General features: G+C 46.4%; 1 protein-coding gene across 1 annotated transcript in view; it reads left to right on the top strand.

Moving 5' to 3' along the window:
- The window catches only part of WDR27 (WD repeat domain 27), a 118,049-nt gene that overhangs the window by 51,649 nt on the left and 51,208 nt on the right, over nucleotides 1-15,192 (top strand). Inside the window, 6 exon segments of the mRNA XM_058435695.1 lie at nucleotides 960-1,057; nucleotides 3,445-3,534; nucleotides 8,800-8,921; nucleotides 10,421-10,554; nucleotides 11,995-12,092; nucleotides 13,427-13,548. Of these exon segments, the coding sequence (XP_058291678.1) occupies nucleotides 960-1,057; nucleotides 3,445-3,534; nucleotides 8,800-8,921; nucleotides 10,421-10,554; nucleotides 11,995-12,092; nucleotides 13,427-13,548 (664 nt within the window).

Here is a 15,192-nt window from a genome sequence, read left to right as displayed (position 1 = left end):
CCATGGCCCACGCCATTGGGGACAGCGCCTGTCCATGGGACTGGCCCCACACTGGCTGCAGCTCTGACTGTGGGCATGTCCTGTAGACAGCTGGGCCTCTTGGGACTGGACAAGGAAGAGCTTGGGGGACGTCTAGGGTCCCTCCCAGTCCTGGATTTAAGACTACATTGTCCGAGGAGAGATATGGGCTACTGCACTTAAAACTCATTTTAACGTACATGGGTCTACTTTGCAATCACTGCGTTACAGAGCGCCAATATTGATTTTGCCCGCATTCACTGCGTTTTTCTGCAGCCTTGCTGCTGTTCCTGCCACGTTCTGCTTGATACTACGCATGTGCTTGCAGCAAAATGCATCCAGGCCTTATGCAGGTGAAGTATGGCATCAGAGTTCCGTTCAGCTCTGATTTTTTTGGTACTTTTTTCTGTGAGGGCCCTGCTTTCCAGACAGAGCACGCTGTCTCTTCTGCATTTGGCTCTCGTGGGCCTTCTGCTGGGAGCTGCTGGGCAGCAGTGGTGGCAAGGCCCCCAAATGCCACGCAGAGCTCGGGCGTGTGCACAGAAGGCATCTGTAGATGATTTGAGTGATTAGCATTACAACACCACCCACAGCAGCATGAGACTGGAAAGTGAAATTCATTTTCCTTAGTGAGAACCCTCACCCCCAAATCGTCACAGTACTCACATCAGTTTATATGAAACACAACAAATCCTTGCTGTTTTATATGTAAAATATGTGTCTTTTTTGGCAACGTGGAATGTAAGTCTATTTAAAAGAGTTATTTCCTGATTTTGAATGTAAGAGTCTAAATATAAACATATATAGATAAATATTCAAGTTTATTGGAATACAATTATACATGTAGATGGGGGGAAGCCCACTTTGTTTCTTGCTTATGTTTTACTTCTAACCTCACTTTGAATGTCTCCCAATCACCGTTACCCGTGGTCTTCCCTCAGGGAGGCGTACCCCATGGAGTGTGCTGTGCCCACCAAGCCCGGCCCCCAGGTCGCCGCCGCCCCCACCTGCACACGTGTGTGCTGCATCCAGTACTCAGGTGCGCCACGTCCTGCGGGAGCTGGGTAGCATTTCATTGTAAGAGTCTTTTATTCTGCCCACTGTAAACATTTTTCTATTGTATCATAATTATAAATATGTTTTTAAAAACCTTGGTTACTTGAAGTTGCGTGGCATGGTTTGTGTCTGGATGAAAACCGAGACTCTGTTTCACCCGACTGTAGTGAGGGTGATCTCCGGGCATCTCACCCCTGCATGGGCACAGACACTGGCACTCACTCACTAGCAGCCAATTTGCTGTTCTGTGTCCAGCGCCTCTGGGTTTGCTCTCTGTGTGTCTGACCCCTCCTACAGAAGTGTTAAGGTGGGCCTGGTGGGAGGGCTTTGGTAGGCAAAGAAGCTAATGGAACACTCGCTGCTTCCCTCTGGAGATGCGGCCTCTGCTCATGGATGGGCTGGAGGCGCCAGGCTGGGGATGGCATTGTGCAGACTGTGCACAGGATTCCTTCCTTACCAGACCCTCAGCCGGGACCTTTTCCTGCAGGGCTGAGTGTGTCTTCACCAGGCTTCTCTTGGACCTCAGCATTTTTTTCTAAATGTTTGAAAGAAGGGAGGAGCAGCTTGTGAGAGTGCTCTTGACCTCAGCGAGGTAGTTCCACCACTTGAACACTTCCCAGAAGTGAGATTTCCTTGCAGGTGAGCTGTGCCCTTGCCTGGGACTGGACAGAAAGTACTGTCTGGACCGGTCCTTTGCCCCACCCTCATGCCATCTGTCCAGAGGGTTGAGTCGCCTAAGGGTTACCATGTACCACTCCACTAAATTCCCTTTATTTTGTTTTATAATCGTAGCCAAAGAAGTTTTAAAATCATTTTCGAAAATTAGATGTGTAATATTATCAGTAAATGTCTTTTTCATCTTTGATAGACTGAGCATTCCTTCAGTGTTACCGGCCCTCAGGTTTGAATACTGTGGGTGACATCCATCATTTCTTTCTTTTTTTTTTTTTTTTTTTTGAGACGGAGTCTCACTCTGTTGCCCAGGCTGGAGTGCAGTGGCACAATCTCGGCTCACTGCAATCTCCGCCTCCTGGGTTCAAGCGATTCTTGAAACAAAAGGACGCTTTTGTTTCCTTCCGGACATCGGCAAAACAAAACCACAGCTTCATTCTCCTGCCTCAGCCTCCGGAGTAGCTGGGATTACAGGTGTGTGCTACCATGTCCAGCTAATTTTTGTATTTTTAGTAGAGTTGGGGTTTCGCCATGTTGGCCAGGCTGGCCTCAAACTCCTGACCTCAGGTGATCTGCCTCCCTTGGCCTCCCAAAGTGCTGGGATTACAGGTGTGAGCCACCTCACCCAGCTCTATCATTTATTTCTACCCTGTTTTCGGAAAATGTTTCAACATAACTGCTTAGCTGAATATGCCTCTGGGCAATCTGCTGATTCAAGGCAGGCCCCGGGGCCTTGTTTCAGGGGCCGTTGGCGTCCTGTCCTCAGTGCAGGGGCCTTTTGGGTGCAGCTTTTCCTGTTCACAACCTTGAACAGCAGCTTCACTCTCTCATCCTGCTGCTCATCCTACTGTTCCTCTTCTGTTAAGGGAGGATGGCGAGGATGACAAAGGCGGCGCCTTACAAGGTTGCTGGATAAAGGATGTGAGAAAGGATTAACATGGGCTGGCGCCTGCAGACCTGCATTCCGACGTTAGTGTTTGTGTTTTAGAACCAGGTTAACTAGAAGTTCTACTCTTGCCTGTGGTCAGTGTGACTCCTGTGAACTAGGCTTTTCTACAGCATGACTCGTATGAACTAGGATTTTCTACAGTGTGACAACTCCTGTGAACTATGCTTTTCTACAGTATGACTCCTGTGAACTAGGATTTTCTACGGCGTGACTCCTGTGAACTAGGCTTTTCTACAGTGTGACTCCTGTGAACTAGGCTTTTCTACAGTGTGACTCATATGAACTAGGATTTTCTACAGTGTGACTCCTGTGAACTAGGCTTTTCTACAGCATGACTCGTATGAACTAGGATTTTCTACAGTGTGACTCCTGTGAACTAGGCTTTTCTACAGTGTGACTCCTGTGAGTGTGACTCCTGTGAACTAGGCTTTTCTACAGTGTGACTCCTGTGAACTAGGCTTTTCTACAGTGTGACTCCTGTGAACTAGGCTTTTCTACAGCGTGACTTGTATGAACTAGGATTTTCTACAGTGTGACAACTCCTGTGAACTAGGCTTTTCTACGGTGTGACTCCTGTGAACTAGGCTTTTCTACAGTGTGACTCATATGAACTAGGATTTTCTACAGTGTGACTCCTGTGAACTAGGCTTTTCTATGGTGTGACTCCTGTGAACTAGGCTTTTTCTACAGTGTGACTCCTACGAATTAGGCTTTTCTAAGAGGTCTTTTTTTTAAATTCTTTTTAACAGGAGATGGGCAGTGGCTGGCCTGTGGGTTGGCCAACCATCTGTCACTCGTTTTTCATGCCAGCCTGATGGGGACACCTGCTGTGTTTTCAGGTAAAACGTGTCTTAATTTCAGTCAGTATGAACTTAAGGATGGGTCTCACTTAGGTCCTGGTTGTCAGTTGCTAAAGGACACTTTTGTTTCCTTCAGGACATCAGCAAAACAAAACCACGGCTTGAATTGGGGTCTAAACTAGATTCACTGAGATCTTAAACCAAACAGGGTAAACATAACTCATGGGAACAGCGCAGCAGCACTTTTGTGGCTGGTGCCCTGGAGGCCAAGAGCCGATTCATTTGTAGAGTTTTAGGGGAGTGAATGAAGTCGAATCCTAAATAATTGAAATTAATTAATGTAATCAAAAGGCATATAGTTGAAATATATTTTGAAATTTAGTAGGGTTTGTACATAGATATTTTTATAAATGTAACAAAGCAAACAATTTTTTTTTAAAAGTTGATCTGAGAGCAACAGTGTTAAAATTATGACCATTTCAACTCATAACTGGGACATATATTTGATTCCTAATTCTAATCCCATAAAACCTGACAGCTCTTCATTAGGATCCTGATACGGCTTGCTTCAGAACTTACACTTGGTAGATATTTTAACAGAAGCACAGAAACAACACAAAATATCTCACTAGTCCTTCTGTTTTTATACAGGTTGAGCATCCGTAATCCAAAATTCTGAATATACCCCCAAATCCAGAACCCTTTGAGTGCCGACATAACACCAAGGAGATGCTTGTTGAAGCATCTCAGATTTCAGATTTTCGGATTTGGGTTGCTTACCTTCCGTAATGCAAATATTCCAAAATCTGAAAAAATGGGAAATCCAAAACACCTCTAATCCCAAGCATTGCGAATATGGGACACTCAGCCTGTCGCGTGACCACCCCAAGGGCAGTCATTAGGAAATGTGGAGGTGGGGCCCGGTGGGGCTGAGTTGGGGACAGAGGCAGTGGGAGCCAGGCCTAGGCAAGGCCACACCTGAGAGCAGATGAGCACCCCCAGTGACTCCAGCCTCACACCCTCTGCTTGCTAACACCCAGGGCCAGGTCTGGGAGGCCCCCAAGGGCAGGCAGAGCCGGGCTCGGCTCCTGCATAAGCAAAGCTGCCGCCCCTGCATGGTCTAGGCGGAGAACGGTTCTCTGGCCTTGGCCTGGATGCCACCCTTGCTCTTCGAGCCCCTTGCTCCTGGTCCCACCCCGCGTCTATCCGGCAGCCTCAGAATCTTCACTGTGCACCCAGGAGCCCTGAGCCGGCCTCTTTCGTGGCTGAATGGTTGATATGAGTGGTTGTTCTGTTGACCGTGGGTGTTTCCCTGTGTATTTTATTGTTGGAAAAAGGGCTTCTCACTGAACTAAGAAAATGCAGTGGGTTTTCAAATTCATCTTTACAAAAATTTGCTCTGTTTCTGTGTGGGGGGAAAGGGCCACATTGACCCATCCCAACTGCACAAGCCACATCGTTTCACTTTGGGTGTGTAATGTTTAATAGTGACGTCACTCAACGTTGAAAATATGGCTGGTCTCTCAGCACCTGCCCAGAACACAGAAAAATGAGTGTCTTTATTTCCCTTATGATCTGGGACAAATAAGTATAAATTCAAATTCCCTCCTGGAGAGTTCAGGGGCTTCTGAGCATACAGTCAGGTAGCACATCCCAGCTTGAAAACCACTGAGAGCAACCGTATTTAATTTAATAAAGGAGTTATGTGTTTCTGCTTTAGATTTTAGAATTTTTCCTATCAAAAATTGTGTCTAGTCCAAAGACAGGTACTTGAGTCCCAGGCCTTCCGCCGAGCATGTGCCTGGCACAGAGTAGATTCTCAGCGATATGGGATGGCGGGTTCTGAGCGCGCCGCGCAGGAGAGCTGCGTCATCTGTGACGCGCCCTGGGGCCAGCGGTGATCGTTGTGAAGTTCTGGGGTCAGGCATTTCGGAAGATTAAATCCAAAATTCCATTACAGATAGTGGAACTGTATGAAAAAGAGAAATCTTTGTCCAAGTATGAAGTGAACATATGCATCTCTCCTCGTCCTGAGCTCTTGGTTGGCTCGAGCTGCGCCGAGTGGCTTCTACTCTGCTCCTTCTCGGAGCGGGGACGGCACACGCCGGCCTCCGTGCTGCTTATGTCCCCACACCCTTGACTGCTTCCCCAGTGCGGGGTCCATGTCCAGAGGAAGTCGAGGTCCAGAGGTCTAAAACCCTGACCTAGGCCAGGCGCGGTGGCTCACGCTTGTAATCGCAGCACTTTGGGAGGCTGAGGTGGACGAATCACCTGAGGTCAAGAGTTCGAGACCGGCCTGGCCAACATGGCAAAACTCTTTCTCTACTAAAAAATACAAAAATTAGCTGGGCGTGGTGGAGAGTGCCTGTAATCCCAGCTACTCAGGAGGCTGAAGCAGGAGAATCGCTTGAACCCGGGAGGCAGAGGTTGCAGTGAGCCGAGATGGCGCCACTGCACTACAGTCTGGGCGACAGAGCAAGACTCCATCTCATAAAAACAAACAAAAAAACCCTGACCTAGACAGGGTTTTAGAATCTTTTTCACTCTGTTTCTGAAGCTCTTCATCTCATCACACTCACCACAGGGGAAACTGGTCAGATGAAAAGAGGAGGGAGGCCTTCTGTACCGTGAGGAGATCGTGGGGAGAGAGAGGAAGAGGCACCCATGTGGTCCTGCATGGGCACGTTGCTTCGTGGTGATTGGCTCCAGAGGGCCCGGCCTTGCCTGCAGTGATTCGTCTTCGATGCACCCTGCGGCCTCAGTGCTTCACGCATGTGTCTGGGGCTGGAGCTCGGGAGAGAAGGGGGATCCCACCTTTGGCAAGTTCTAAGGAATCTCCATTGTTTTCATCCTTGGAGTGGGAGGTCCGTCCCTGACCCTTGAGATGAAGGACCAGGCTGACTTGTCAGGGCTGAGCAGAAGGTGGCACCTCTGCTGGCCTTGGTGGCTTGGTGGCCACTGGACGTGCATCAAATGCTGTGCTGGTAGGACAACGTGGGAAGGGCAAGAAAAACACATCCTCAGTCTCACTAAGAAGGAAGAGCATGGGTAGCAGTGACTTCACCCTCCCTCCTGTGCGACCTCACGTAGAAAAACACATTCTCAGTCTCACTAAGAAGGAAGAGCGTGGGTAGCAGTGACTTCACCCTCCCTCCTGTGTAAGAAGGAAGAGCGTGGGTAGCAGTGACTTCACCCTCCCTCCTGTGTGACCTCACGTGGCCTCTCGCAGCCTGTTGGTCAGGCAGTGGAGGCAGGTCTGAGCTTGATACTGGAAGACAGTGGGCCACATGGCTGGTAATGGAGTGACTTCTGAGGTCAGTCACTGGGCAGATGCGTCAGGCCCTTCCCACTGGGAGGACGCCCTTATGGCCCAGGCTGCCTGGACCAGGCCCTGCAGCAGGTGTCTGTGAACCTGCAATATTCTCAGCTGGTGCAGAGCTGCGGACACCACTGGTATTCAGTACAAGTGGCATGGGTAGCGTCTATTAATGGCAGTCATGAACGTGACTTTCCTTTGAGTCTTGCGGCTGCTGTAAGCTGGGCAGCAGTGAGGAATGTTTGGAGCTTTCCTTAACCAGCCTCTGTACTTTTGCTAAAACTGCCAGAACTCTACACGTGAGGGCAGCAAAGCTATTTCACGTTTTTCTGCGCTGTGAATTTCAGCTCTGCGTTTCCTGGCGTCCTGTTGCAGAACTGAGTTATGTTCTTATTCTTACATCTTTCCTGGTTTTGCCTTCTTTTTTATGTTGGTACCCTGACAGATGTGATGTAGTGAGATTGCAGTTCATTGTCTAGTCTATAAATTGTGATGTGTGATTCACATGCTGAGGCCCGCAGGAAGGGGTCTTCTGCTCTGGGGAGATCCCGGCTATGGCAGGAATTTTCTCGGGAGTTGTGGTTACCCATCCCCTGTGAGCTATAGAGGCGAAGTGGGGTCGTTGAGCAGGTCTAGGGTCATTTGTTGTCAGGAAGCATGAGTGAGGCTGCCCGTCAGTCTTCTCCTTGCCATCCCAGCCCGGGTGCTCAGGGATTAGAGGCTGCAGGGCTGGGCATGGCCTCTCCTTGCCCTCACCTCCCCAGCTCGTCCCCTCTTGCCCTGCTCACCATGCCACACATCTGGCTTTCGCTCCAGGGCCGACCTCTGAGAAGAAGCGCATCCCTGGTCATCTTTGCTTTCTCCTTTCCCCTGTGTCCGCCGCTTCTTAGAACTGTCAGGTGGTGGCAGCTGAGAGACTGTTTGAGGATGCCTCCTGGCCTGACAGCTGTTCTAGGGGTTATGAGGCAAGACAGGTCCAGAAACCAGCACGTGCTCAGGGCCTGGGCCCCAGGGTTAGGCTGGGAGTAGGATGAGGTGGGGAGTGGACAGAAAAGGTCTTACAGGTGTACGAAATAAACGCTGTTTGTCTCATTGCCTACCTTAGTTTAATATCAGAGCGGCATACACTGCCGATATTCAGACACCTGAAGACCAGTTGGCACTCTCAGAAATCAGCATCCAAGCAGCCATTGTGAGTTTAGACAAAACTTTTCAAATCTGTCACAACAAATGATCGACTTATATGTGTGTGCTCAGGGATTTTTTTTTTTTTCACGTTTTTCTTCAATGTTGACAGCAGTTCTTTAAAATACTGATACATTATCATGGAGTCCACAGATTTCTATACTGTAGTTCATAATACTCAATGTTATCATGTTCTTCTCTGAAAACATACACTCACAGATACACACATAATGTTGAACTTCTTAGTTTAAGAAATGCGAGGTTTTACGCTGCCTGGCCGAGGCATTCAGTCACACCCCAAACCCCAGCACCACGCAATACCCAGCACCACGCAGTACCCAGCACCACACAATACCCAGCACCACGCAGTACCCAGCACCACGCAGTACCCAGCACCACGCAATACCCAGCACCACGCAGTACCCAGCACCACACAGTACACGCTCCACACTGCCTGGCCGAGGCATTCAGTCACACCCCAAACCCCAGCACCACACAGTACACGCCGCTAACAAACCCACACCTGCACCTCCTGAATCTAAAATAAAAGTTGAAAAAATGGAACATGAGGCTCTAGAGCAACTGCCTTCAGAAGCCACATTGAGTCTCTACTGAAGGGAGATGGTGCACCCCACCTCAGGCTCTGCAGCCTCACTGTGGCGAGGAGAAGACTCCTGGCGCGCCCCTAATTACTTGAAAAATGCTGTTCCAGTTGTGTTGTATGAAAGTACCAGATAAGTAGCACTCAGTCAAAACTGTTATTAATAGTAGAAATGGTAACCTTCTCTGGTCATTCCTATTAGGTCACGACGGGGCGGTGAACGCCGTGTGCTGAAGCCAGGACCGGAGGTGGCTGCTGTCTGCGGCCCGGGACGGGACCCTGCGGGTGTGGTCGGCTCGTGGGGCAGAGCTCGCACTGCTTCTGGTAATGGACAGTCATCTCTGCCATGGGCAGTCATTTCCAAAGAAGCTGAGAGCTTCTCAAAAGTCTCATTCTTTTGCCTTAACAGGAGATGAAGAAAGGGACATAAGCCAAGAGTTTGCTTTAATGCAATAAAAGTTATTGATTAAAAGTTATTGCTTCAATGCAATAACAGTTATTGATTAGTTTCTTAAATGTGTGTCTACATGTATATGTTCACACACATGCAGTAGGCACACACGCATGCAGTAGGCACACGCATATAGATGCATACACATACGCACACTTACATACTTGCCACGTACGTGCATACATTCATATGGTTAAATCTATCCTTATGTTTGTTATGGTCTGCGAATGCCACATGATTAATACTGAAACGTTTGAAGAATTTTAAATATTGATTCAATGTGATTTCATAGTCCAGATAGCAGTAATGGCCAAGGGGGTATTACGTGGGGGAAGTATATTTTAGGGAGAGGAGTGACTGGTTTTGATGAACTTACGGGAGATCATTTGGGAACAGAACAGGAAAGGAGAGACAGGAAGATGATAACCTTATGACTAGGAAAGAAAAGGCAGCGGTAGGAAACTCACCTTCAAATCATGAAATTACGAGCAGGCAACTTGCAAAGAACATAACATAAAAAGCATTCCAATTTTCAAAGATGTTGGCATTTATTTTCTGTGGATCTTTTATAGAAAGGGGATTGAATTTGAGAAAGACAAAAAAGAAAGTGTCAATTAAGGAAGACCTAGGGCCTCTCTAAAGGTGAAGCGTTTGGCAGCAGTTTCAGGAAGGAGTTTGCTGAGAGCTGTGGATGCCGTCAGCTTGCTCTGTGTCGTAACATGGTTGTGAGGTCTAAATTTGAGAGCAGACACCTCAGAACTACATTTTAAAACATTTTGAATTTCAGCTTTAATAAAATCTTTGGTACTTAGTATGTTTACTGCTAAGTTTCGATTTTCTTTTAAAGTTGTTAAATGACTGGAATTCAAAGCATTCATTACAGTAAAATTTTAATCATATGATACCTTTCAGAAGTAGTAGGCAGAAACAAAAATTGTTGATTGGGTCTAACAAAGTTTATGTACACATTTAGAACAAATAGATGTTGAGTTTTAAGAAGGCCGGGCGCAGTGGCTCATGCTTGTAATCCCAGCACTTTGGGAGGCTGAGGCGGGCGGATCACGAGGTCAGGAGATCGAGACCACGGTGAAACTCCGTCTCTACTAAAAATACAAAAAAATTAGCCGGGCGTCGTGGCGGGCGCCTGTAGTCCCAGCTACTCGGAGAGGCTGAGGCAGGAGAATGGCGTGAACCCGGGAGGCGGAGCTTTCAGTGAGCCGAGATTGCGCCACTGCACTCCAGCCTGGGGCACAGAGCGAGACTCCAAAAAAAAAAAAAAAAAAAAAAAAAGAAGAAATAATTTTATGTTTAGAGCAATAGTGTTTTTGTTAACATTTATTATATTGACAATAATTACTGATTTGCATTACAGGGCAAAGACATGTTTTCTAAACCTATACAGTCTGCACAGTTTTATTATATAGATGCCTTTATATTGTTATCTTCTGGCCCTGAATTTCAGCTACTGAAATATCACATCGACACTTGCAAAGATGAGATTAAGAGGTAGGCACCCCTCCGCCCTGTGCATTATTTTTAGATCACAGGAAGCTGTTTCAGTAATGTGATGTTGAAAGTTATTTACATTTTAAAATGTTGCCCCAAATTTAATAATGACCTCATATCACCAAACTCTTGATGAGAGGGAATTGTCCAGATCCTACGCATTTTAAACCTTCCTTTGTATTACTATGCGCGGGGCCTTTGGCATGATGGAATCCGAGAATTTGGGGGATTTGAGAATCCTCAATTATCATCTCGGCTCTGCAGCATATTGAAGTGATGTTATGTGGGACAAATACTATTGATAATATAAAGTTAAATTATGAACTGTTTCAAATGTATACATATATATGGGGAATAATACATATCTTTTTAGCTACACCTAGCTTGGACAAGTATTAACATTTCACTATCTTTGTTTTCCAGAATTTTTAAAGAAATAAAATATTACAGAGGGAATTAGGAACCTGTCTCCCAGTCCTGTCCTCTTCCCTTTTTCCTCCTTTTGAGATTGATATATTTGCTTCTTGGTCATAGTTTTATATTTTTGCTGTATCTCTGTGTATTCATGTCATTTTATTTTTTTGAGTGTAACATGAGCACACCTTTCTTAATCAAAATTATGTTTCTGAGATGTGTGCCTTCAGTTTGTTAATTGGGGTGGGTGCCCGGCTGTCGGAATGGGCACTGCGTCTGCCTGCTTCTTTCATGGAGGGACGTCGGGTTGGGACCTGCCAAGGGTCCGGCTATTTTTTTTGTATTTTTAGTAGAGACGGGGTTTCACTATGTTTGCCAGGCTGGTCTCGAACTCCTGACCTTGTGATCTGCCTGCCTCGGCCTCCCAAAGTGCTGGAATTATAGGCGTGAGCCACCACCCCGGCCTAAAGTTTATTTTTACTTATTGGGAGGGAGCTTCACAAGTCACCTCACGTCACAGGGTTCCTGTCTCGACTGGCACAGCCCTTTGTCCCTGAGGGTTGGCAGCTTCTTTTCTTGTTCCTGCCTCCTCTTTCTGATCTTGTGGGACTTTGTCTTAGAGATCACTTTGCAGCACTTCAGTTGGGTTTTGGGAGGCAGTGAAGCTGAGGCATGTGTTCAGTTATATGTAGTGGAAGATGGGCAGGTTTTTCTAAGCATACACAGAAATACCCTATAGAAAAAGGCTGGTGCATTTGACCACAGACTGAAGAAGGAGGACGGGGTGGGGGATCTTTTGTATGTCAAAAATCACCACAAATAATTAGATGTTAATAGAAAAACATTTTTTTTTTTTCCTGAAGAAAAATCAAGGTAGCTAATTCACTTTTCCCCTCAGTATCATAAAATGGGACTTTTAAAGTGATATGAAAACTTTCTTTTCATGTTTAATGTTTTTAAAGATAAGATATTTAGTTGTAGTGGAAGGAAAGCAAAAAGATTGATCATCTTGATTTTCTTTTCCAGATATACACAGAAGAGCAAGTCCAAGCTGGTTTGCAGGCTCTCCACGACGGCTACAGTAGACGTGACCAGCTTATCAGCAGTCAACGACTTTTATTCCCGTATCCTTTCTCCCAGATCCTGGTAGGGTTTTACGCCCTGAGTGTCGTTCCTCTGGCAGAGGCGTGTGCTGAGCATCTCATGAGTGTCAGGCATTGTGTGGGGCTCCGGGAATGCAGGGACCCTTCTCATGGAGCTCGCCATCCTTATGTTAATTGTACGTGTAATAATTCATCTCAATATGGAGAAAGGGCCTCAAAGGAACAAGAAACTTGAGTGCCGTACAGTTCATGTCATCCGGCAGGTGGGCTGACCTGGCTGTTCTGCTCTGGACTTTGTTGCCTAATGTCTAGTAATTTAGTCATTCTGTCTCATCTGCAGAGCTGGCAAAACTCATAGCTATTGCTGTTCAAAATAATATGAAATGGAATCCTAGAACTTTAATTTTTGAGATTTTTATGGCTAACACCATTGCTTTTAGTTTTCAAAGTTGATTTTAATTTATTTAGGGGAAAAGCTCCAGATCTTTAGGAATTCATTGTATAAAGTTTTAATTTACTCAAAGTTCAATCTAAGTTGAACTCTATTGGAGGGTTTTGTAGTTGAACTAAAATAAAGTGTTAGGAGGTTGTAGTATGTTTTCGTTAGAAATGTGGTAATTTCATGCTAGAATAGGTGTTAAAATACCTAGCAGAAATAAGAAATATGTCATTAGGATTATTCTAGCTTAAATGATGGTTTCTGGAATACAAGGCAATCCAACGCTAACACCAGCATAACGGGTCTCTTGACTCCAGTGCACCTGGGTTCCCACCAAATATACTCATTACTACAGCATTCAGGGCTGAGCATTGAGGCTTGGGGAGTGTTGGTGGTCACATGAGCCCTAAATGTATACATTGCTCCTCATAGGTCACGTTTATGAAGCAGTCACCTGCTGACATGGCACTGTCTGGGTTGTGTCTCCCATCGTGAAGCCTGCCCCAGGTGCTGTCACCCACTCTGTGGGTCTGTCTAATCTTAGTTCAGTGCTTTCTGCTGAGTGCAGTATCTACATATTCAATTATTTGACATCCGATTTGGGTGTTTCATGGACATCTCAAACACCACGTATCTAAAGCTGGAACTCACACCTCAAAATAGGCACTATGGTGGTCTCCCTTTTCCTAAGCAGCCCCCTCCACCGCCGCCCACCTGCTCTTGCCAATGCCTGGGGCCAGATGGGGTGGGGCTGGACTGGACTCAGGACTTTTCCGGCGGCATTTCAGAAGTTCTAAACTAGTTGTCCATTCATGAGTCTTCTAATGTTCCAAAGTTTTTATTAGTAAAAGAGAGGGAACTGTCCCTTCCCCATGGGTAAAGTGTTGAGAGGAGCTCCCTAACCGGATTATCGCAGACATCGTACTCACAGCTGGCCGGAACAGGACCGTGGAAGTGTTCGACCTCAACGCCGGCTGCAGTGCAGCGGTGATAGCGGAAGCCCACTCGCGGCCTGTCCATCAGATCTGCCAAAATAAGGTGAGTAAGTTTTTGGATAACATATATCATCCGTAAAACTATGTGCTTAAAGCATTTAACAGATACAAATGTATGATGCCATTTTATAAGTGTTTGCTACCAAATTCAGTGTTAATTTTTATTGATCATTAAATTATTCAAAGCCTTGATGTTTGACCCTAGGAGATACTTTAGTATCATGTTGAATGTTAAGTTTTGTACGTTTGTGTTTGACTATTTTATGGGCCCATATTAAGATTTTACTAGTAAAACATTCTCACATAAAACTTGATAGGGTTGTATGTGTTAAGCAATAATGGATTGCATGGTAGACACATAGGTTCTATGAACTGGGGCAGCCTTGCTAAATCAGTAGGTTTTTTTGAAGGTGGAGGCTGTTGGATACAGCCAGTCTGTTTTGACAGAGACAAAGTTTACAAATATCCACAGCGGTGGGTTAAAAGGTTGGCATTACAGGAGAAACATCTGATGAGTTCATTGCCCGATAGCTGCACAGTTCAAAAGACACTTGGTTACCCAAGAGGGCCTCTAAGTCTTGGGAACAAAACTGTATTTCTTAGGACTAAAACTGCAATTTTGGTTGTTGATATGCCTGGAAAGGTTTTCCAAGTCAAGGATTTAACTTACGATGCGTCTGGCATTTATATCATGATTCAGGGTATCACTTTGCTAAGTGAAGTATTGCAATGTTGGTTAAACAGATTTCGTTATCCACAGGTTAACACATTTTGCGTTTTTTTTCTTTTTTTTTTTTTCTTTTGAGACAGAGTCTCGCTCTGTCACCCAGGCGGGAGTGCAGTGGCACTATCTCGGCTCACTGCAACCTCTGCTTCTTGGGTTCAAGTGATTCTCCTGCCTCAGCCTCCTGAGTAGCTGGGATTACAGGCATGCGCCACCAGGCCCGGCTAATTTTTTTTGTATTTTTAGTAGAGACGGAGTTTCACCATGTTGGTCAGGCTGGTCTCGAACTCCTGACCTTGCGATCAGCCTGCCTCGGTCTCCCAAAGTGCAGGGATTACAGGTGTGAGCCACCGCACCCGGCCCACATTTTGAGTCTTTAAATTTCTGTTTAATAGGACAGATATGGTCTGATTATCTATAAAGTTTTTTTTTTTTTTTTTGAGACGGAGTCTTGCTGTCGCCCAGGCTGGAGTGCAGTGGCGCGATCTCGGCTCACTGCAAGCTCCGCCTCCCGGGGTTCACGCCATTCTCCTGCCTCAGCCTCCCGAGTAGCTGGGACTACTGGTGCCCGCCACCTCGCCCAGCTAAGTTTTTGTATTTTTAGTAGAGACGGGGTTTCACCGTGTTAACCAGGATGGTCTCGATCTCCTGACTTCGTGATCCTCCCGCCTCGGCCTCCCAAAGTGCTGGGATTACAGGCGTGAGCCACCGCGCCCAGCCCAAAGTTTTTTAATCGGTTCAAATCGGAAAGAGCAAAGATTCTGGGCTGTTAAATTACATTGAAGCAGATTTGTTCCTGCATCTTTTCTGGATAAAGGGGAATTGGAGGTGTCAGGGCCACAGAAGACTTTTAACGGGTGCAGCATGAGAGACCCTGGGATTCAGAGGCTCCATGTCTAGGAAGATGGTCTCCCTACATGCCAGTCTGGATGGCTCGTCAGAGAGGCAGATCCAGGGACTTGG

Source organism: Hylobates moloch, unplaced genomic scaffold (assembly GCF_009828535.3).
Source record: "Hylobates moloch isolate HMO894 unplaced genomic scaffold, HMol_V3 SCAFFOLD_2, whole genome shotgun sequence".
In the NCBI taxonomy this organism is placed as follows: Eukaryota; Metazoa; Chordata; class Mammalia; order Primates; family Hylobatidae; genus Hylobates; species Hylobates moloch.
Note: the sequence above shows the minus strand (reverse complement) of the source record. Positions and strands in the feature narration are given on the sequence as shown.